General features: G+C 40.6%; 1 protein-coding gene across 3 annotated transcripts in view; it reads left to right on the forward strand.

Annotated features, from left to right (window-relative positions):
• The window catches only part of KIAA0930 (KIAA0930 ortholog), a 43,362-nt gene that overhangs the window by 7,904 nt on the left and 13,031 nt on the right, over positions 1 to 22,427 (forward strand). For 2 of the 3 annotated variants that reach the window (XR_001411756.1, XM_014940153.1), the window contains exons 2-6: positions 13,616 to 13,723; positions 14,985 to 15,062; positions 20,058 to 20,159; positions 20,581 to 20,721; positions 22,049 to 22,243. Coding sequence is in view for 2 of the 3 variants with exons in the window: in XM_014940153.1 (XP_014795639.1) it covers positions 13,616 to 13,723; positions 14,985 to 15,062; positions 20,058 to 20,159; positions 20,581 to 20,721; positions 22,049 to 22,243 (624 nt within the window). In the remaining variant the exon portion in view is untranslated. The remainder of the gene's footprint in view (positions 1 to 13,615; positions 13,724 to 14,984; positions 15,063 to 20,057; positions 20,160 to 20,580; positions 20,722 to 22,048; positions 22,244 to 22,427) is intronic. The other variant, XM_014940154.1, reaches the window with a different exon arrangement.

A 22,427-nucleotide genomic window follows, 5' to 3' on the forward strand; every position in this document is an offset into this window, starting at 1 on the left:
ATGAAGTGGTGCAAGGCTAGGATTTTAGTGTATCTTGCTCAGAGCTTCGTTCAAGGAACAACCTTGAGAAGAAATTCTGGAAGTCTCATTCTTCAGAATACTTAAAAGGGACAAAACGGGGCACAGAAAAATATTTGGCAGGATAATCCTGTTTAGGAATTAAGATTGATGATCCGTGATGGTTTTTCTGTCTTGCCTTCCCTTTATCTAGCTTCTCAAAAAGCACTTCAGTGCTACGATCAAAACACCCATGTGACAAGGGACAGCAGAGCCCTGCTTTGCTCTCTTTCACAGGTGTATGAGGCTTTCTCCCTAAAAGCTCTTGGTTAGCACAAGAAAAAATTCCCAAACTATGTAGTTCATGATCGTCTTATTCCTTTAAGGATTTAAGTTCTGTTTGATTGCTAGAAGGCGGAACAATCAGCCTACTCAGAGTCATAGAATCATTGTGGTTGGAAGATCATCAAATCCAACTGGTCATCTGGCACTGACAAGTCCACCACTAAACCATGTCCATCAGCATCACATCTACATGTCTTTTAAATTCCCTCAGGGATGGCAACTCAACCACTTCCCTGGGCAGCCTGTTCCAATGCTTGATAACCCTTTCTGTAAAGTTTTTCCTAATATGCAATCCAAACATTCCCTGGTGCAATTTGAGGCTATTTTCTCTTATCCTATCACTGGCTACTTAAGAGAAGAGACCTAAAACCTCCTTTCAGGTAGCTGTTAGAGAGCGGTAAGGTCTCCCCTCAGCCCCCTCTTCTCCAGGCCGAACAACCCCAGCTCCCTCAGCCTCCATTCATAAGACTTGTTCTCCAGACCCCTCACCAGCTGCTTTGCCCTTCTCTGGACACACTCCAGAATCTCAATTTCTTTCTTACACTGAGGGGCCCAAAACTGGACACAGGGCTCGAGGAACAGCCTTACCAGTGCCAAGTACAGCAAGACAATCATGTCCCTAGTCCTGCTGGCCAACTATTTCTAGTACAAGGTAGGATGGCATTGGATTTCTTGGCCACCTGGGCACACTGTTCTTTCTTACACTGAGGGGCCCAAAACTGGACACAGGGCTCGAGGAACAGCCTTACCAGTGCCAAGTACAGCAAGACAATCATGTCCCTAGTCCTGCTGGCCAACTATTTCTAGTACAAGGTAGGATGGCATTGGATTTCTTGGCCACCTGGGCACACTGCTGGCTCACATTCAGCTGGCTATCGACCAACACCCCCAGGTCCTCATCTCATTAGAAACCCAAATTAACTATGAAAAGAAAGTATAATTCTCACTCTTTGCCTGATAAGGGCTAAACTTAAGTGTTTGGGAACTGTGCTGAACCTTATCGTGTTTTAACTTTCTTAGTTAATATCAGTCCTCAGGAATAAAAACATGATAGTATGTATCACGCAAGTCGTGCTAATGATTCTTCTCATAATGTCTGTCTTTACCAAATATATCTGTCTGGTTTCTTAATTGCAATTGCAGCTTATAAGTGACAACAAAATATAAATGAAGTTTTTATAATGTGATATTTTACTTCCTTTTATATTTTTGTACCAAAAAGAAATATTTTATACAACCAGATGTTTTCTTTTTAGCTTTCCTAGCACTACCTTATTTATAACCATTACCGTTGCTTTATATATTTCATACGTGAAGATTAATAAACCTTGCAAGGTTTGTGGCTTTTAATGATAGGACTACCAATAGGTTTATAAATCCAGCAAATTAATTTGATCCAAAAGAAAAGGTCCCATGTAGTAAGGTATATTACATGTAACATTCATATTAATGAATGTTATATGTTCTCATTAGAAACCCAAATTAACTATGAAAAGAAAGTATAATTCTCACTCTTTGCCTGATAAGGGCTAAACTTAAGTGTTTGGGAACTGTGCTGAACCTTATCGTGTTTTAACTTTCTTAGTTAATATCAGTCCTCAGGAATAAAAACATGATAGTATGTATCACGCAAGTCGTGCTAATGATTCTTCTCATAATGTCTGTCTTTACCAAATATATCTGTCTGGTTTCTTAATTGCAATTGCAGCTTATAAGTGACAACAAAATATAAATGAAGTTTTTATAATGTGATATTTTACTTCCTTTTATATTTTTGTACCAAAAAGAAATATTTTATACAATCAGATGTTTCCTTTTAACTTTCCTAGCACTACCTTATTTATAACCATTACCGTTGCTTTATATATTTCATACGTGAAGATTAATAAACCTTACAAGGTTTGTGGCTTTTCCAGATGTTTTCTTTTTAGCTTTCCTAGCACTACCTTATTTATAACCATTACCGTTGCTTTATATATTTCATACGTGAAGATTAATAAACCTTGCAAGGTTTGTGGCTTTTAATGATAGGACTACCAATAGGTTTATAAATCCAGCAAATTAATTTGATCCAAAAGAAAAGGTCCCATGTAGTAAGGTATATTACATGTAACATTCATATTAATGAATGTTATATGCAATTATTCCTCCTTGGAATCTGATCACAGTTACAGTGGTTTACCTAGTTTTTAAACATTTTCATCTAGACTATTCTAGATACACCAATGTCAAATTTGCCTTGAGGTGTGTGTTTAGAAGTTACAAATACTTGGGGAATCTTGAGGTGAAATCCCAGCTCCTCTGAAGTTGCTGAGAATTTTGCCATTTGCTTCAGTGGGCAGGTATTTCATTCCCATTAAATAAAAAGGGTAAAATGAAGTGTTCAGTGAGTTGCAGAATAATAAAGCCAGGCCTGTGGATATGTCTGATCTCGTGTAAAAATCCACCTCTACTAATCTTGCACCTCATCTGCTGTGGCTCCATTCCTGCAGTATTCCCTGGGCCTCTCCAAAGTACAGTTCCTCATCTCCTTGCTCTGTCCTGTGTCCCTCCAGCAATGTCCCTTTACCCTGTGTGGTCTTTTTCTTGTCTTTTTTTGGTTTTCCCTGGTTGCTACCAGTGCAAAAGGTGGGTGGTTCACAGCAAATGGTGGCTGAGAAGTTAGGAAAAGATTGAGTTTCCCTGGCCCTTCTGCAGCAGTAGCAGTAATGTGAGGGTATCTGATTGCTGATTGTCACAGTGATAGGATCCATGAGACCTCTGTCAAGTTTGCCTGAAGTTGGCCAATGCATTTGAAAAATGGCTGGGAACACGAAGGAACTTGGTTGTGTAAGTCCCATTTTCTTATACCAGATGTTGGCGGGTTTTTCCATTATATGCACCATTACATCAGTAACCCAACAGTGTTCTGGGCATATTAGGCCAGTTTGCTCTAAGATGACATCTGTCTGGTAATCCCACATTCACATTTGGTGAGTGTTGCTGTTGTGAAGTCTTAAATAACACGCAAGAGATGTGAGAAAGGACAGGAAGGGCAAAGACATTTTGAAAGAAGTTTAGGGGCTTATTTAAACTAACACAGCTTCTTTGGGATAGGAAATATTGCAGTTATTTCTGCAACCTAGTCTGAATGATTTTAACTTCAGTGGGTCTCCCATTTACAGGTAAGTGTGACAGAATGAATTGTTTCAGTTTAAAAAGTATGTTTGCTGGTAGCTGCCTGTGAACTGCCAGGGCCTGGTTAGGACGGGCTGGAGTAAGAACGATGTCTGTTGAGCAACACTTTCCACGTGTCATCAGCCATCATGCAACTTGAGTGATGAAAAGAGGATAATCCAATCATTTTCCAAGGCTCTTATTCCATCTGCAAACACCCTGCCATGCCCTTGCCTGCAAATACATGTAGCAGTTGCAGTAAGTCTTTCAAGTGGCATGTTGAAGCTAAATGTCAGCGTGGTGTTGGCGGAGGTGGGGCATAAATACTGCTTTACCGTTGCTTTATATATTTCATACGTGAAGATTAATAAACCTTGCAAGGTTTGTGGCTTTTAATGATAGGACTACCAATAGGTTTATAAATCCAGCAAATTAATTTGATCCAAAAGAAAAGGTCCCATGTAGTAAGGTATATTACATGTAACATTCATATTAATGAATGTTATATGTAATTATTCCTCCTTGGAATCTGATCACAGTTACAGTGGTTTACCTAGTTTTTAAACATTTTCATCTAGACTATTCTAGATACACCAATGTCAAGTTTGCCTTGAGGTGTGTGTTTAGAAGTTACAAATACTTGGGGAATCTTGAGGTGAAATCCCAGCTCCTCTGAAGTTGCTGAGAATTTTGCCATTTGCTTCAGTGGGCAGGTATTTCATTCCCATTAAATAAAAAGGGTAAAATGAAGTGTTCAGTGAGTTGCAGAATAATAAAGCCAGGCCTGTGGATATGTCTGATCTCGTGTAAAAATCCACCTCTACTAATCTTGCACCTCATCTGCTGTGGCTCCATTCCTGCAGTATTCCCTGGGCCTCTCCAAAGTACAGTTCCTCATCTCCTTGCTCTGTCCTGTGTCCCTCCAGCAATGTCCCTTTACCCTGTGTGGTCTTTTTCTTGTCTTTTTTTGGTTTTCCCTGGTTGCTACCAGTGCAAAAGGTGGGTGGTTCACAGCAAATGGTGGCTGAGAAGTTAGGAAAAGATTGAGTTTCCCTGGCCCTTCTGCAGCAGTAGCAGTAATGTGAGGGTATCTGATTGCTGATTGTCACAGTGATAGGATCCATGAGACCTCTGTCAAGTTTGCCTGAAGTTGGCCAATGCATTTGAAAAATGGCTGGGAACACGAAGGAACTTGGTTGTGTAAGTCCCATTTTCTTATACCAGATGTTGGCGGGTTTTTCCATTATATGCACCATTACATCAGTAACCCAACAGTGTTCTGGGCATATTAGGCCAGTTTGCTCTAAGATGACATCTGTCTGGTAATCCCACATTCACATTTGGTGAGTGTTGCTGTTGTGAAGTCTTAAATAACACGCAAGAGATGTGAGAAAGGACAGGAAGGGCAAAGACATTTTGAAAGAAGTTTAGGGGCTTATTTAAACTAACACAGCTTCTTTGGGATAGGAAATATTGCAGTTATTTCTGCAACCTAGTCTGAATGATTTTAACTTCAGTGGGTCTCCCATTTACAGGTAAGTGTGACAGAATGAATTGTTTCAGTTTAAAAAGTATGTTTGCTGGTAGCTGCCTGTGAACTGCCAGGGCCTGGTTAGGACGGGCTGGAGTAAGAACGATGTCTGTTGAGCAACACTTTCCACGTGTCATCAGCCATCATGCAACTTGAGTGATGAAAAGAGGATAATCCAATCATTTTCCAAGGCTCTTATTCCATCTGCAAACACCCTGCCATGCCCTTGCCTGCAAATACATGTAGCAGTTGCAGTAAGTCTTTCAAGTGGCATGTTGAAGCTAAATGTCAGCGTGGTGTTGGCGGAGGTGGGGCATAAATACTGCTTCTTGTATGATCAGGGCTGTAAAGTTTCTTGCCTGCAGGTCATGAATGAGTAGCAGAACAGTCACTCCGCATTTCTCATGCCAACAAGTGGGAGCTATGAATAGATTCTCCTGGGTAGTTGCATCACGTATGACCAACTGCTGTTGGGCACCAACGTGTCCCATTTGGACCTTTGAAGGAACTTCTGCAAGACGCTGGAGTCTCAGAAACCTTCTTGCTGCTCTGATTTATCCAGAGACACTAGAAATTGCAGTCAGCTTTTTAGGTCGCTTAGTACTCTTTCTGTTGGTTTGGCTTTTGATTATACCAAAGTAGTTTGAGGAGAGAGAATTCTAAGTAATTACAGTGGCCGTAATCTTGAGAAGAAAGCTCCTTATGGACATACAAAAGAATCTTTCATTTTAGTACGTTGTTGCACTGTTAAATACAGTTGTTCCCTTTTAAATGTTATCTTGGATATAAATATTCTAGGCATGGTTTATAACGTAACCTGTTGTTGATGTCATTGTCCCTTCTGCAGCTCCTCTGTGTGACAGGACTGGGGATGCGCCCTTCCCATAGGGTTTGTCTGCACGCTCCAGAAAATACCAAACTCCTTTGATTTTTCTTCCCATTTAATAGAGACAGGTCTGTCGATGCTGAGCGGATGAGTGAGCAGATGGACTTTCATGGGTGACTTGCTTGGATCAGTTCATATTGTCTTACTGGGTGTATATTCTACAATGATGCTTGGCAGCCCATTACAAAACACAAAAACACAGCTTCATGTACAGGTCTGCGTTATTCCGACTTCTCCCAGCTTGTTAAATGCATGTGAAGCCAAAGTCTTTGGAGATTGAAGTAGACACCTCCATGCCGTTCGTGGAGATTTCTTGTTCTGAGAAAATGCCCTATTTCTGTGCCAAAGAGTCCTGACAGCTCCTGGGATACTGACTTTTTCTCCTGAATTGCACCATGGAGTTGATATGCTCTAGACAAGGAAGCGAGGAGTGACCTGTGTCTCCGTTGTCTGAAGGTGGGGAGCTTTTGCCCGAAGAAGCTAATGCTGCTATTATGGCAGTTCCATGCTGCAGGGAAAATTTGGACACTTCTTGGCAGGTCAGTCTCTGTGCAGCCAGACTTAATCCAATGAGCTGGAGGTGGTGCTAAAGCCAGAGATACTGCAAAGATTTCAGCATCTGTCACGCAGATCTGTGCTGCTGCTGAGTTTCAAGCAGCAGTCTTGTCTTCTATCATCGAGTCATCCAGTTGCCTAGGTTGGAAGGGACCTTTCAGATCCAGTCTAACCATGCTTCCTTTTTTTGTGAATAAACTCCACCCTCTCCCCAAGAGCAAGATGAACAGGAATCACTGCACACAAACCCTCGTACAAACCCTCTTCTGGTACTGGGTACCTTCGGCCCAGGCTTGAGTCTACCTTCTAATAGCTGCTAATCTTAGACTTGACACCTGGTAAAAATACCATAAAATGTTCAGACCAGGGTAGAATGCTCTGCATTAAATCAGGGTCATGAGGCTTATTGACTTTTTTTTTTTCAGATGCAGAAATCAATATAACCCATACCATTACCATTAATACTATTACCAGTGTATTAAATTAGGTTGAAACATTTGTGAGGCTGATTCAAAACTTAGCATTGCTACATCTTAAATTATATTGTGAAAGTTTTAAGGGGGTGTGCATGTATTTTTTTCTTTTAACATTGTTAGGAGCAAGCCTACTGGGATTTGAAGTGCTTCAGAGCTACAGTGAAAGTAAAACAGAAAGTGGATGATGTATACCATTTGAATTCTAATGAAGGTCAACTTCTATCAGAGGAACTGGATTTTTCTCTTAATTCCTTTTTTTAGGACTCTTCTAAGCATTCCAGTAGCTTATGACAGCTTGATTGCTGCCTCCAAAATGGATTTGTCATCAAGGCTATCGTTGATATATTAGTCATGGAGATGATGCAGAAGCCCACAAGTATATTGGGTTTTGAGAATCCATTGAAGGTGCTGTATTTTCAGTTTGCTGGAGAGTTGATGTTTGGGGGCCAGAATTGATGTCTTTGCATAGGTTGGGGAACAGTAGGTTGGTTTTGCTGGTGAAAGATAACTTCTTATGGGCCGATGCTTGTTCTTGCTGTCTAATCAGTTGGTTCTAGTAAAAGGCTGCTGTAGTCACAAGTTCTCTCTTCCTCACATCCATGAACTGGTAGCACTATTGGTGCTGTATGAAGTGTTTCAAGTTACTTATATGCATTCAAAACATCCAGAAAGAAAAGGGATTTTAATGTTCTGCCCAGCTTGGGAATATAACTACAATTTACGTTAACATTGCAGTTAGTTAACTATAATTTTTTTTTTGTCCTGACATTGTTTGATGGCTGGTTTTTAGCATTTAGCACCACTTTTTTGTCGTACTTCAAATATTTTCTCTGACTTTTCTCTTAGGGGAATAAAGGTGTCTTATGCCTTTCTAAAAGTTTTATTGTGATTGTTTAAACTGGTAAAATGTATCTTCTTTCATGGTCCAAATTTATGACCAAATGCCATGTGCTGTGTGAAGCGTGGTAGGTATGGATGACATCGCTGATTTCATACTAGACTCCTGAGTATCACACCTGCATGGATGGGCTCTTCTGATGCCTTGTGTCCCGGAGAACCAGGAAAACTAGTAGGAGGAAATACTGGGATAAATGTGAGAAGGATTCTTCTAATGTTGAAAGGCACTAGGCTTTGTAACAGTTGGATGCGGTGTGTGTTGGAGGCTTTTAAAACTGTGTGCTGGTGAGAACATGCTGGGGGATAATTAATCTTTTGTAGAAAATGGATCAGTTTTTGAAGTATACCTTTTTTTCTTTTGCTAATTTTTCCTGATCTTTTGAACCGGACTCATCAGTGTAAAATCCTAAAAGTCAGCTTTCACTCTCTGTATCACAGCTGGCTCTGGAGACAGTAGGATTATTTCCTCACTGAATTTGTATTGTGGTATTTTGGAGAAAGTCTTGAATTTTGTCCACTGTGTCTTCTTCCTCTCCCTTTTCATGTTTAGCCTCCTCCCATTTACTGTTGGGTGTTTTTTGGTGGGGTGAGGGGTGGTTTTTTTGGTTTTTTGTTGCTTTTTTTTAGTGAACATGGCCTGAAAAAAAACCCTGGAAAGTGGTGCTACTACAGAATAGACCTGTAATCCCATTAGACTTCTATTTAACAGAAAACCAGGATATTTTTTTGGGATGGCTTCTGAATGCCAGCAAAATAGTGCTCCTGTTCTTATTACCCTGTTCTTTCCGTGCCACCCGGCTGACAGCCAGTATTGATTTTGATTGTAGGCTTCTTTTCGGGAGTTTTTCAAAGGCTTACACACTAAGCTTTGCAAACAAGGTGATTTTCAATTCATGCAGGTTTCGTCAAACAGTTCTAATATCTTGGGAACTACATAGAATTAATATTCTCCTGGGTGAGGTGTTGTTTTGGCGTTTTTTTTTTTTTTCTTTTTAACAGAAAACCAGGATATTTTTTGGGGATGGCTTCTGAATGCCAGCAAAATAGTGCTCCTTATAAACCCTGTTCTTATTACCCCGTTCTTTCCGTGCCACCCGGCTGACAGCCAGTATTGATTTTGATTGTAGGCTTCTTTTCGGGAGTTTTTCAAAGGCTTACACACTAAGCTTTGCAAACAAGGTGATTTTTCAATTCATGCAGGTTTCGTCAAACAGTTCTCATATCTTGGGAACTACATAGAATTAATATTCTCCTGGGTGAGGTGTTGTTTTGGCGTTTTTTTTTTTTTAGAGAGGGGTGCTAATGTCATAGTGTTCATATTATTAATGTCAATTAAAAAGATCAGGCATTTGCAGGAAAAAATGCCTAAAAGATTAGTATTAAAGACCTTCTTAATACTAGTGGAAATAGGCATGACAAGAATCAGAGGCTGGCAAAAGTAAAGCAGCTGAATTAAAAGAAGTTGCACACTTTCAGCCAGGAGGATGATTAATCATTGGAATGAGTTCTCAAAATAAAGTATTTTCCCAGGCACTGTCTAGTCAAATGTGATTAACTGGGCTTTGTGAAGAAGTAACAGGGTAAGAATGTCTGTGACACGTAGGTGGTAAGCCCAGGTGATGTAATTCTCCTTTCCAGCATTAGCTTGGCAACCCTGTGCAAACTTTATAAAGGTAGAATAATGGATTTCAGCTTGCTGAAACTGTAGAAGGGTCGTCACCTTGCCTTGAATGAGGAAGTATCCAGGTTGGCTTTTGCATTTAACTGGGGAAAAAATAATTAGTATATACGTAGTTCTTTCTATTAATAAATTTTCACGCTTGCAGGAAGGGATATCTAATCTAAAGCCAGATAAACAAGCAGAGAGGTGAGGTACGGCCAAGTGAATCAGCAGCAGACCTGGAAAATGACCCAGTGTCTCCTAGATCCCAGCTGAGACAGACTTGTTTTCTTGGGAGGACTCAGCTGTCCAAAATCCAGCATGTTCTCTAGCCCATATCATTGCTTAAGCCGGAAGGCCAAACATGACAACATGAATTAAGCCTAGAATATCACAAAACAGTGTTCTGATGGAAAGCATGAGGTATATCAAGAAGTTATGTATTTTTAAAATTTTTATCTATATATTATATGTATGATTTTATAGATATAAAAAAAATCAGGCTCAAATTTACCGTGTGATTTCTGTAAGGCAGGTGTTTCTGTTCATTTAGGAAGCGCTGTGCTCAGCACTGGCAACACTGACTTAACCTGAACTCACATCATGGTTTCTGTTACTGGGAACTCATTGAGATTTCTGATGATGTTCCTATTTGTTGTTGTCCAAGTACTTAGAGGTAAGAACAGCAAACATGTTGGTCTTCTGTGTCCCATGCTGTCAATCCCAAATGTCTACATTAACTTGAAACGATTCACTTAAATATGAAATGTTAATACTTACCCCTTGATTATTTTTTTTTTAATTATTTGGAGTTCAGTGAAGAAAATCTCTTGATAATAATTAAAAAGGTAGCTAATTCTACAGCATTTATGGGATCTTACAACTGCAATTCTTTTGCACTTGAGGAACCTGAGTCATGGGGCTTTCTGAGGCTTCTGATTTTGATTTTATGTTCTTGGCATTTATGGTGTTTACTGTCGTACCAGGAAGAGAAGCGTACAGATGCTGAACAAGCTTCCTAGAGCTGTGGACAAATTAGGTCAGCCTGCCGAGGAGTTTAGATTGCTGATTTTAAACAACACTGATTAACGCGCATGAAAAGATGAAAACTTGTGTTTAAAGTTCTTAGTTATGAGGGTTGTTGGGGTCTTTTTGTTATTTTTTAATGATTGATTTGGGTGCCTCCTTTATTGTTTAACACCGAGGAGGTGGCTGCAAGGTCTTAATGGTGTCAGCCCCAGTTTTTCTTATGTCCTGACCCTGCCTGAGACTGCACGGTGCCCTGGTGACAACGGGATCATTTGCTATGAGTTGAACTGAGCCTGTTGATTTATTTCACGTAGCACTGCATGGCCACCTTCACCTGGCCACCACTGTCTTAGGAGAGGGCAGCTGAGATTGTCAGCACTTGGGTGGGAAACTGAGCCCCTGGAAAGTGCTGGGTGTTTTGGCCAACTCAGATTTAGCACTTTGTTTTATGTTGAGATGCCTTTTTTTGCCATCTCTGGAAGAATTATTTAGAAATGAGTAAAGAAACTGTTGCAGGTAGAGGTGTTTATGAGATAAGGGGTAAGATTATTTTATTTATTTATTTTTTAAGTGGCTTGTAATTGGGATGCTTGTACTGTGAAGTGTATTTCCAGTCGGACAGGGAGCGGTGGTGCTGCTTGTTAGAGCCACCCTGGTGAGGGTTCACTGTGTTTCATAAAGCAGACCCTTCTTCGGTGATGTGGAAAGAGAGGCATCCAAAATTACTGGCAAATGCTGGCTGCTTGGTGTAACTACTGCCCTGGTGCTGGGTAGGGCTGATGACTTCTCCATATGTTGTCTTGGGGATGCTTACCTCGGAACGAGCAGGAGCTGCAAAACACGTCCAACAGACTCCAGCCCCATGGAGAGCATTTGGAAGTCCGTTTTCTGTCTTTCTGGGGTTGGATTTAGTGCTATCTCTGTTGCTTCTGGATGCTTGACGGCTCCTTTCTCTCTGGAAAGAGGTCACCCCTGTTCTGCCCCATTTGGACCAGTTAAACAGAAATCTGTACCCCATGCGGTTTATTGCCTGGGCAAAAAAAAAAAAAAATTAATTCCCTAAATTAATTTCCTTTGGAATATTGTGTGGTTTAAACACTTGGCTCGGGGAACAGCCGTGGCAGTGATTCATGGTGATCCACCATGCCCTGACCCACAGGTCATACTGCCCAGGAATCCTACCCTAAATTGATGGAATCCTACCCTAAATTGGTTAGGGAAAAAGCGATTAAAGAGAGGTGCTTTTTCTGTCCTTATCTGTGACAGGGTTGGGGGGCTGTGCCATGAAAGAGTTGTTGTGCAGTGGCTTTATAATCGCTGGGGAGAAGTAGTTCAGCATGAGAATTAATTTCAAAAGACATTAGTAGCTGACTTCTGCAAAAGGAAGTTTAAACTTTGTTGTTCAGAGATGATTTAACTCCAGGTGGATTAAAATAAAGGCTCTGTGGATATGGAGGCAGAAGAGACTGAGGTGGTGTCTGCTGAGCACGTGAGGTCTCTTGCCCTGGCGTTAGATACAGCTGGAGTTTTCACCCTGCAATTTCTCAGTCCTGCCTTCACCCGGTCCTCTCACTGCCTCCTTCCTTCAGGGACAGGATGGCTTTTGTTTCACAGGGTATTCCTGGAATCTTGCAAACATGATGTTTCTGTGCTTTTAGACACGAAAGTGCAAGTATCACCTTTGTTTACTTAGAGATTAATTTAAATTAGATTATTTCCCTCAGCTGCTGTTATTTTTTTTTACAGTAACTCTCAGTAGTTTGTGTGATTATATTGCCAGTAGTAAAAGTTCATGGTTAGGAGCTTTGGAAGAAATCAAAACAAAACAAGGAAATGATGATGTATGAGTTTATAGGCATTTTTAAAGATATAAATATAAAAAAAAAAAAAGAAAACAGTGCATTCAGCTTTCATGTTATCTAATGATGGTGTCAACCCTGAAATATTGTACTGTTTAACTGTTCTTCATTGTATCTTGGTTTTGTACCTTTATGCTTCCTGGAGGAGCTGAAATAAATATACAGTTACTCTAGGGCTTAATCTTACTCCATTTGATTTCGTTCACATATTCTGACCTTTATGACAATCTGTTTTCTAACAAATCTGCTTTACTCTGCCCCAGCCAAAGTGAAAAAAAGGGTTCATGAACTGCCCTGTTTGCAGTGATGTCAACTGGTCACAATATTCCAGACATTTCTTAAACATTTGGTGAAGTGTGTTGCTGTGTAAACCAAGAAAGATACGTGACAAAGAGAAAAACAAATACTTTCCCAGATACTCTGTCATGGTAGCACATGACTTTGACATCTGTGAAGTGTGGTACTTGTCACCCTATTTTGTATTATACAGCAGGTCAGAGATTTAACCGTGCTCCAGATATTTTTGTAAAGTGTAAAGCTGCTGTTTAACCCTGTGTACTACATAAAGTCAAGTTTTAAAATTATCTCGGTTGCTTCAGTATGTTAGCATTGGTAGAGTTGTTTCTGCCTTTCTGTGATTATTGGGAATTTTCATTTGCTTCTTTTTGGTACACTGAAAATCTCATATGTAATATGTAGAGGGATTCAGTCAGTACTGTTAGTGTGAAACATTTAGAAGAGAGGTTACCCAAATGTCTTCTGTGAAGCATTAATTAGTGGACTTCATCTTCCTAGAGTCTCCTGCTGCACCTGGGAAAAGGCAGCAGCTACCAGCTAGATGATGTTGAGCAATAGCTTGGTGACATGTTTGATTCTAAGGGATTGTGTTAGGACAAGTCTATATGTATGCAATATTTTATTTATTTCATTTTTACTAAAACACAGCCATCATAAAGAATAAATGAAGCTCCTGTCCAAAATTGAGATTCTCCTGCGCAGACCTGTCTTTTTCACCACTTGTCCCTCACATCCCCAGTTCCCCCAGCTTCACTTCTTCCACACAAAGCCTTCCACAAGGGCTGAGTTTCCATGGTCAACCAATTCTGATCCTGAGAGAAAAATACAGCAGAAAGCTACACAGCATGCAGCTTCTGGTGTCAGCTTTGTGTATGCGTGTTGGTGCTTTTAGATAATATTTTTCAAGGAGATATGATATTTTCTTAGCAGGTTGAAGTTGAAGTTTACCGGAGAGATTCTAAAAAGCTTCCTGGCCTGGGAGACCCTGACATTGACTGGGAAGAGAGTGTCTACTTGAACCTCATTCTACAGAAGGTAACTGCGATGTTTAGCTAAATGTCATGGGCTATTTGTGCTAGAGACGTTTGAGGGAAGGCTCTGATCTATCCCTTTTCTTCCCTAGCTTGGGAGATTTGAACATTTCTGGAGTATGGGAAGGAAACATGACGATTTTAATTTTGTCTTTCAGAAACTAAATGAACATAAACTGAAACATTTATTACTTTTTCAGTAGAGCCCTAATAGCTTTCCTCAAAAAAACCTTTAGCTATACCCAGTGAAGCTGGGCTGAATTTTATGCTCTGTAACAAAGTTTTGCAAAATTGTCAAGTTTAATAGCTTCTGAGACTGAACAAGACTGTTAAACAAGCAACATTTCAGTTAGAGTTCACAATAGTGGTGCAGCTGAGAGGGAACTGCTACGTGGAAATGCAGTAAAGGTGTTAGGAGCGCGCTGGGAGTTTGCTGCTCTTCACATCAGAACTTTAATAAAACTACCTTTTTTTTGGTGGTGGAAACATGAAGCTAGCAAAAATTATTTTTTAATTAACTCGTAGGTTGTCTGGTTATTGCATATGTTACATTGGCGCTTAGGGAAGCTGAACATCACTATAGTCATTCAAGATGCCTTAAAAGTTCTGTTGATTATGATCTTGGAATGAGAGACCGCTGGCTCATTGCACACATCCTGGAAAATAAATTGTTTTCATTCTCTCTACTTCCTCCCAAAAGTCTCGTTGCACAACTTCTCTGCAGAGAGCAGATTCCACCTTTATTTGATGCTGAATAAAACCAGAATCTGCTACTGTCAGAATTCAGAGATGCTCTTACAGCTGGGCATTACTGTCCAGAGCTACCATGCTTGCTCCTTGCTCCCAAGTTTTTCAGGTTGTTTGAGAGGCTACATTAATGGTTTCTGACCTCTGTAATGCGTGGCTTGTGTTCATTAGTGTTTCTGTTTTTCCCTTTTCTACCTTAAAGTGTGCATTTGTCTCGCTTATTCCTCCAGCTGACCAATAAGCTAGTGTTGAACAATATTGGCAGGAGTTTCTTTACTCGTAGATTGTGCCCCACAGCAAACATCTGTGCAAAAGGTTTCAGTATCATTGAGTTAATTAAAAAACACAGACTTGAAAACTGTAGGATTTTCAGTATAATAGAGTAAAGACAGACAATACCAAAACATCTTATTTTTTAGCCAGACAGCTAGAAAAATGAAGACAGAATGTGTTCTGCTTCATGCACATGAATGTTTTATTTTTCTCACTCTAAACCTCTATTTCTCTATCTGTTTTAGCTGGATTATGTGGTGACGTGTGCTGTGTGCACACGCTCTGATGGAGGAGATATTCACATTCACAAAAAGAAATCTCAGGTGAGATTATCCTGTTGTTACTGTGCGTGAGTATTACCTAATCCCAAAAACTGTATCCAAACCAGGGCAGCGGTTCTCAGGCTGTGCTCTGGCAGATGCATCCTTGTGAAGCATCCCTAGCAACATTTCCTGCTGGTCAGATAAATGTGAGATCTTAATGTCCTTTATAGCCTTTGTCAAAAAATTGTGATAGACCTCTGCACGCTTTCAAGATTTATGTCTTTGCCTATTGGATTTGAGAGGGGTGCGTTGGGGGGGAGTGCCCAACTGTTAACCAACCTGAGGGTAAACCTGAAGTTGTATGAGACCTGAGTTACGAGAAGCTTTTGGGGTAAATCTGTAACATAGGGCTGTTACTGGTTACTAGTTTATCTTTTTATTGTTTTATGAGATTCTTGTTTTCTGTCTTAAACTGCTCGTTCCATCTCGTTATGGCCTCAAGTTGCGCCAGGGGAGGTTCAGGCTGGATATTAGGAAAAATTTTTTCACTGAAAGGGTTATCAGCCATTGGAATGGGCTGCCCAGGGAGGTGGTTGAGGCACCATCCCTGGAGGTATTCAAAAGACGGGTTGATGTAGTGCTGGGAGATACGGTTTAGTGATGGTGTTGCTTTTTGTTTGTTGTGTGGGTGTCTATTTTTGTCAAAATCAGGTTGACGGTTGGACAAGATGATCTTTAAAGCCCCTTCCAACCTAGAAGATTCTGTGATTCTGTGATCTCCACTCTGAGAGCTTTTATCACTTAATTGTTTGCAGCAGGCAGTTAATCCAGGGTTTAGCATAGTGGAGGAGACTGAGTGAGAAGCATGGAGGGAATAGGAACAAGAAACCCCAGACTACTTCACTCAGTTTCCTGCAGATCTCACAGCAACTTCTCCTAATTGGCAGAAATTCTTCTTTAAAATATTCCTGTAGCCTTTAAAAGGCTATTTCTCCTAGGCATTTCCATTCCTTTAGCTCATTTAGCTGCTTGCTTGGCTTTACCTAACATAAACCAATGCCCTTTAATCCTTTAATTTTGTTTTACCATTTCAAAACAGTTGTTGCTTTGCCTACAAACAAAACTAGCAACCCTGGTTATTGTATTTGTAATTTTTGTTGGTGAGGTGCATAATTCCCTTCCTCTGGTGCTGTTGAGACACCACATTACACTGCTGATGTAAGTCTTTCATTTCTCATTGCTTTTTCCCCTGTTTTTCACCCCAAGCTAACTTCTGCAAAATTCTTTTGAGAAAAAACTGTAAATATTGCATGTAGACTCGAAAACTAGGAAGATGAGGATGAGAGACCTGCCCTCACTGCCTGTGAGCAGTGTTCAGAAGGAGGGGGATTTTCTGTTCCTCATTCCTAGAAGCTCATACCATAAGACTGCTAACAACTTTTTCTTTGTCTCCCCTTTTAAAACTTACCGGTAACCACTAGTAACATTTCAATACATTAAGTTGATGTCAGGAGAGAGAAAATGCAATTCTACGTGCTGTAGAAAGCACATTTACAGTAGGGCCTGTTGTTGTAACATGGACCATTGAGGCTTTTAGTTTTAAATGAACAAAAGTCAACTTTTTTGGATGTATATTGCTGCCCTGATGGAATATTATCCTGGCAGTGTGCAGCCAGATGTTGAGTAGGTAGAAGCCCTGTTCAGGTGTAGGACTTGCTGTGCTACTCCAGACCTGTGACAAAGCTACCATGTTCATACCAGTAGAGTACCTAAGGCACCAAAAATGGTGTAAAAAAGGTGGACTTTCCCTTAAATTATTTTATTAAAAAAACACAGACTTGAAAACTGTAGGATTTTCAGTATAATAGAGTAAAGAAAGACAATACCAAAACATCTTATTTTTTAGCCAGACAGCTAGAAAAATGAAGACAGAATGTGTTCTGCTTCATGCACATGAATGTTTTATTTTTCTCACTCTAAACCTCTATTTCTCTATCTGTTTTAGCTGGATTATGTGGTGACATGTGCTGTGTGCACACGCTCTGATGGAGGAGATATTCACATTCACAAAAAGAGATCTCAGGTGAGATTATCCTGTTGTTACTGTGCGTGAGTATTACCTAATCCCAAAAACTGTATCCAAACCAGGGCAGCGGTTCTCAGGCTGTGCTCTGGCAGATGCATCCTTGTGAAGCATCCCTAGTGACATTTCCTGCTGGTCAGCTAAATGTGAGATATAAATGTCCTTTATAGCCTTTGTCAAAAAATTGTGAAGACCTCTGCACGCTTTCAAGATTTATGTCTTTGCCTATTGGATTTGAGAGGGGTGCGTTGGGGGGGAGTGCCCAACTGTTAACCAACCTGAGGGTAAACCTGAAGTTGTATGAGACCTGAGTTACGAGAAGCTTTTGGGGTAAATCTGTAACATAGGGCTGTTACTGGTTACTAGTTTATCTTTTTATTGTTTTATGAGATTCTTGTTTTCTGTCTTAAAACTGCTCGTTCCATCTCGTTATGGCCTCAAGTTGCGCCAGGGGAGGTTCAGGCTGGATATTAGGAAAAATTTTTTCACGGAAAGGGTTATCAGGCATTGGAATGGGCTGCCCAGGGAGGTGGTTGAGGCACAATCCCTGGAGATGTTCAAAAGACGGGTTGATGTAGTGCTGGGAGATATGGTTTAGTGATGGTGTTGCTTTTTGTTTGTTGTGTGGGTGTCTATTTTTGTCAAAATCAGGTTGACGGTTGGACAAGATGATCTTTAAGGCCCCTTCCAACCTAGAAGATTCTGTGATTCTGTGATCTCCACTCTGAGAGCTTTTATCACTTAATTGTTTGCAGCAGGCAGTTAATCCAGGGTTTAGCATAGTGGAGGAGACTGAGTGAGAAGCATGGAGGGAATAGGAACAAGAAACCCCAGACTACTTCACTCAGTTTCCTGCAGATCTCACAGCAACTTCTCCTAATTGGCAGAAATTCTTCTTTAAAATATTCCTGTAGCCTTTAAAAGGCTATTTCTCCTAGGCATTTCCATTCCTTTAGCTCATTTAGCTGCTTGCTTGGCTTTACCTAAAATAAACCAATGCCCTTTAATCCTTTAATTTTGTTTTACCATTTCAAAACAGTTGTTGCTTTGCCTACAAACAAAACTAGCAACCCTGGTTATTGTATTTGTAATTTTTGTTGGTGAGGTGCATAATTCCCTTCCTCTGGTGCTGTTGAGACACCACATTACACTGCTGATGTAAGTCTTTCATTTCTCATTGCTTTTTCCCCTGTTTTTCACCCCAAGCTAACTTCTGCAAAATTCTTTTGAGAAAAAACTGTAAATATTGCATGTAGACTCGAAAACTAGGAAGATGAGGATGAGAGACCTGCCCTCACTGCCTGTGAGCAGTGTTCAGAAGGAGGGGGATTTTCTGTTCCTCATTCCTAGAAGCTCATACCATAAGACTGCTAACAACTTTTTCTTTGTCTCCCCTTTTAAAACTTACCGGTAACCACTAGTAACATTTCAATACATTAAGTTGATGTCAGGAGAGAGAAAATGCAATTCTACGTGCTGTAGAAAGCACATTTACAGTAGGGCCTGTTGTTGTAACATGGACCATTGAGGCTTTTAGTTTTAAATGAACAAAAGTCAACTTTTTTGGATGTATATTGCTGCCCTGATGGAATATTATCCTGGCAGTGTGCAGCCAGATGTTGAGTAAGTAGAAGCCCTGTTCAGGTGTAGGACTTGCTGTGCTACTCCAGACCTGTGACAAAGCTACCATGTTCATACCAGTAGAGTACCTAAGGCACCAAAAATGGTGTAAAAAAGGTGGACTTTCCCTTAAATTATTTTGCAGACTACATTGTTTCTCTGATGGCTTGACAATAAGATCTCTACAAACTGTATTTTCCTCAGGTGTGTCTGACTGGAGATGAGTTTGGGGTGGTTGTGTTCGGTTTTTTGCTTTACATTGGATGGCATGAGAAGGAGGATGGCTGGAAGATGTCCTTGTGTCATCTTTGAGGGGTCTTGTTACTTTCTAACGTTGTTTCTTGTCATGAAGCAAGGTTTCTTTTAAATAATCTGTATTTAAATGTGCATGTAAGCTTCAAAAGCATAAATAAGGAAAAGAAAACCCTCTCATGAATATCTAATATCCCACCCTTAGTTATATATCATGTTGAAGGGTTTGTGGCAAGAATATCACAAGCCTGACAATCTGGGAAGATTCAGAGCTTTCAACACATTCACAGTGGGCTAAGATTTGACAGTTTTCTTTAATTCAAAGCTTTGTTTGTAAACAGAGGTGGAAACAAAGAAAGCTGCTTGGTATGAATTCTTCTCCCTATTTTACCTGCTTGCTAATCTTATTGGAAGGATAAAATCTAAAGCCTTTAGCTATTTTAACATTGGTTGTTTTGAGGAGTGCAGTGACCAAAGGAGTTCAGGAACTGCTTCAGAGGGAGGAACGTGCAAGAGGAAGCACAGTGGGTACAGAAAGAAACAGAAGCAGAAGATGAGAAATCAAGTGCCTGTCCTCCTGAGGGCCATGTACTGAGTGATGTTGATGGTATTGCGGTCCTAAGCAAACAAAAACAATGAAATTGACTGTACAAACAAACACTGTTAGGTCAGCTGCTCCACAATAGCTTCCTTGCTGTTTGTACTTCTACTTAACAGTATTTTGCAGTAATTTAAAGGCAGCTCAAGGTGGTTTTCTCTGTTAATGAAGAGGAGGATACCTTAGTCATACCATGGGATGGTGAGAGGTCAGGTAGCAAAGGGACATTCACAGTGGAGCAACTAGCATTTGATAACTTGCATGTGGAGAGGCAAGGATTTCACAAGTGTTGTCATTATTGCAAAACAGGCTGTAGTCAGAAACGAACTCAGCTTTGCCTGCAGGATGTCCAGCATCTCTAGTGTAAGGGAAAATGTTGGCTGACCGAGCAGTGTTGGACTGGGGTGTTTTGGTACTGCTTGCCTTGTATCCAGCGCTTCCATTCCTGAGCACGTTCAACTGAGAAGCTGATTTGGTTTTTTTTTTCCTGTCTCTTTCTCAGCAAGTGTTTGCATCTCCTAGCAAACACCCAATGGACAGCAAAGGAGAGGAGTCAAAGATCAGCTACCCCAACATATTCTTCATGATTGACAGTTTTGAAGAGGTGAGTTCCTTGTTTTTCCTATTCTAGTCTTATTCCCAATCAGCTGCTTTCTTGTACCTTTTGAACAAATATTCTTGGCTAATTGAGGGTTATCTTCCAGTAGCTTTTATTTTATTTGACCTTCCTCTTTCTTTAATGTTTGAAATCTGAGCTTAAAGCTGGATTTTTGGCATCTGTCTTTATGACAGGCTAAAGCAAGACAGGCTGCTGTGGTAGCTGCTTATCTCAGCACAAGATTTGCAGCATGCACTGCCTGGAGTCTCTCCTTTTGCAAGGCTTGGGTGGAGCATACAGCTCCTTTGCTTTCTGCCATTTGCATTTAAAGAGCCTTGGGCCTAAGGAGAATCACGGGAATCTGAATACATTTGAACTTTAACAGCTGCAGTTTGCCTTGAAGTGTTTCCTCTCGCATCTTTGGCAGGTTTTCAGTGACATGACTGTGGGAGAAGGAGAAATGGTCTGTGTGGAGCTGGTGGCCAGTGACAAAAGCAACACCTTCCAAGGGGTGATTTTTCAGGGGTCCATCCGCTATGAAGCACTCAAGAAGGTCTATGACAACAGGGTAAGGCACTTCTGAAAGACAACATCCCTTGTACCATGATAGTCTGACCACAGTTTTAATTTGCTGCTGAGGCTGGTAGCTTTTTGTCCTGTCAGATCATCTGCATTATAGTCTGTCCCTTTTGGCTTGGAAAATTACCTGAAAGCTAATGCTTTTGGCTCGGACAGCTGAGAGTCTTCAGAGCAGGATGTATTTCTCTGGTGTTTGCCAAAAACAATGAAGTTGATTAAGAAGCCCGAGAGCATGACACAAGAATGGATCTGAATAACGAAGTTCTAGGAGCCCCTTAATTTTCTTGAAAAGTCATAGATATTTCTAGTTACTTCAGAAAGGGCATGTTTTTCAGGGAGATCTTAAACTCTAACTACCTTTCTGTATGTAAAAAGTGTTTTTCTTTAGTTTGTTTTGTACTCATGGTATTTTCAACAGGCCACTGTAGCTTCAGTGCCACAGAAGCAAGCTTTCCTGTAGAAACATGAAATGCAAACTTTCTATTCTTTTGAAGGTTACTTGATTTCAGTTATGTCTATTCATTCTTAGCACAGTACGAGTTGCATTACGTGATGAGCATCTTGGCCCTTTCAGGAGATAAACTGCTGCAAATAGTAATAAACCACTTAAACTTACGGATAAAATCCTACTTATTTCACTTGACAAAAGCTTGACTGTTTTCATATTGGTCTGTTCCTTTTTTCAGTTCTCAGTTCAGTTTTCAGTTCAGTTGTGTTAACTGGAAAACTGAGCCCTTCTGTCTTGTTGAGAGGGTTCAAAAGCTGTCAGGGTTGTGCGGTGAGCAATGCCCTGCAGGTTAGTTGTGCATGGGGGCTGGTCCTTTCTGCTTTGGGCTTGACAATATGGACACAGAAACGTCTGAATTGACTTGCCACAAAGTAGTGCCGCAATTGTGCAGTGCTCTTTGCTAGTTTGGGGCACCTTGTGCGTGTGTGTGTGTGTCTCTCTATTGCTTTTTGGACTTAACTGAGTGTCCCTGCACAGGCTGAGTTGTGCACGTGCCTGCTCGTGCTGTGGTGTGCCACGTTGTGTGGGTCTGGATAAAACCCTTTTAATTTTATCTCAGCGTGCCATTGGGTAATTCTGCTTTTTGGAGAGCTGAAGGAGTTGATTCTTCTCTGAGCTTCTGTGTTTATATCTGAAAAATTGCCTTCCTTCAGATTGTGGCTTAAAATGCTTCTTAAGAACCAAGATAACAATCGTTATCCACTATGTTTTTAACTTATTCTTAGATAACTGCTTTCAGAGAACACTTTTTTTGTCAAACACAGAGATGATATTACATAGTTTTCTCCCCTCTCTTGATGCGTTGTAGGTGAGTGTTGCAGCTAAGATGGCTCAAAGAATGTCTTTTGGCTTTTATAAATATAACAACATGGAGTTTGTCCGAATGAAAGGGCCCCAAGGGAAAGGACATGCAGAGATGGCAGTGAGCAGAGTTTCTACTGGTGACACGTCACCGTATGGGACGGAAGAAGATTCAAATCCAGATTCCCCTGTGCACGAGAGAGTAAGTAGCAGACAGAAATCCTGACTTACAGTTAAGCATTATCATTTTGTGTTCCAAAGCCAAACGTTTTCTGTGTCCAAAGATGGACACATCACTCAAATATGAGGAGAAACTTCTTCACGGTGAGGGTGACGGAGCCCTGGAACAGGCTGCCCAGGGAGGGTGTGGAGTCCCCTTCTTTGGA

This window comes from Calidris pugnax, unplaced genomic scaffold (genome assembly GCF_001431845.1).
Source record: "Calidris pugnax isolate Ruff unplaced genomic scaffold, ASM143184v1 scaffold36, whole genome shotgun sequence".
Taxonomy (NCBI): Eukaryota; Metazoa; Chordata; class Aves; order Charadriiformes; family Scolopacidae; genus Calidris; species Calidris pugnax.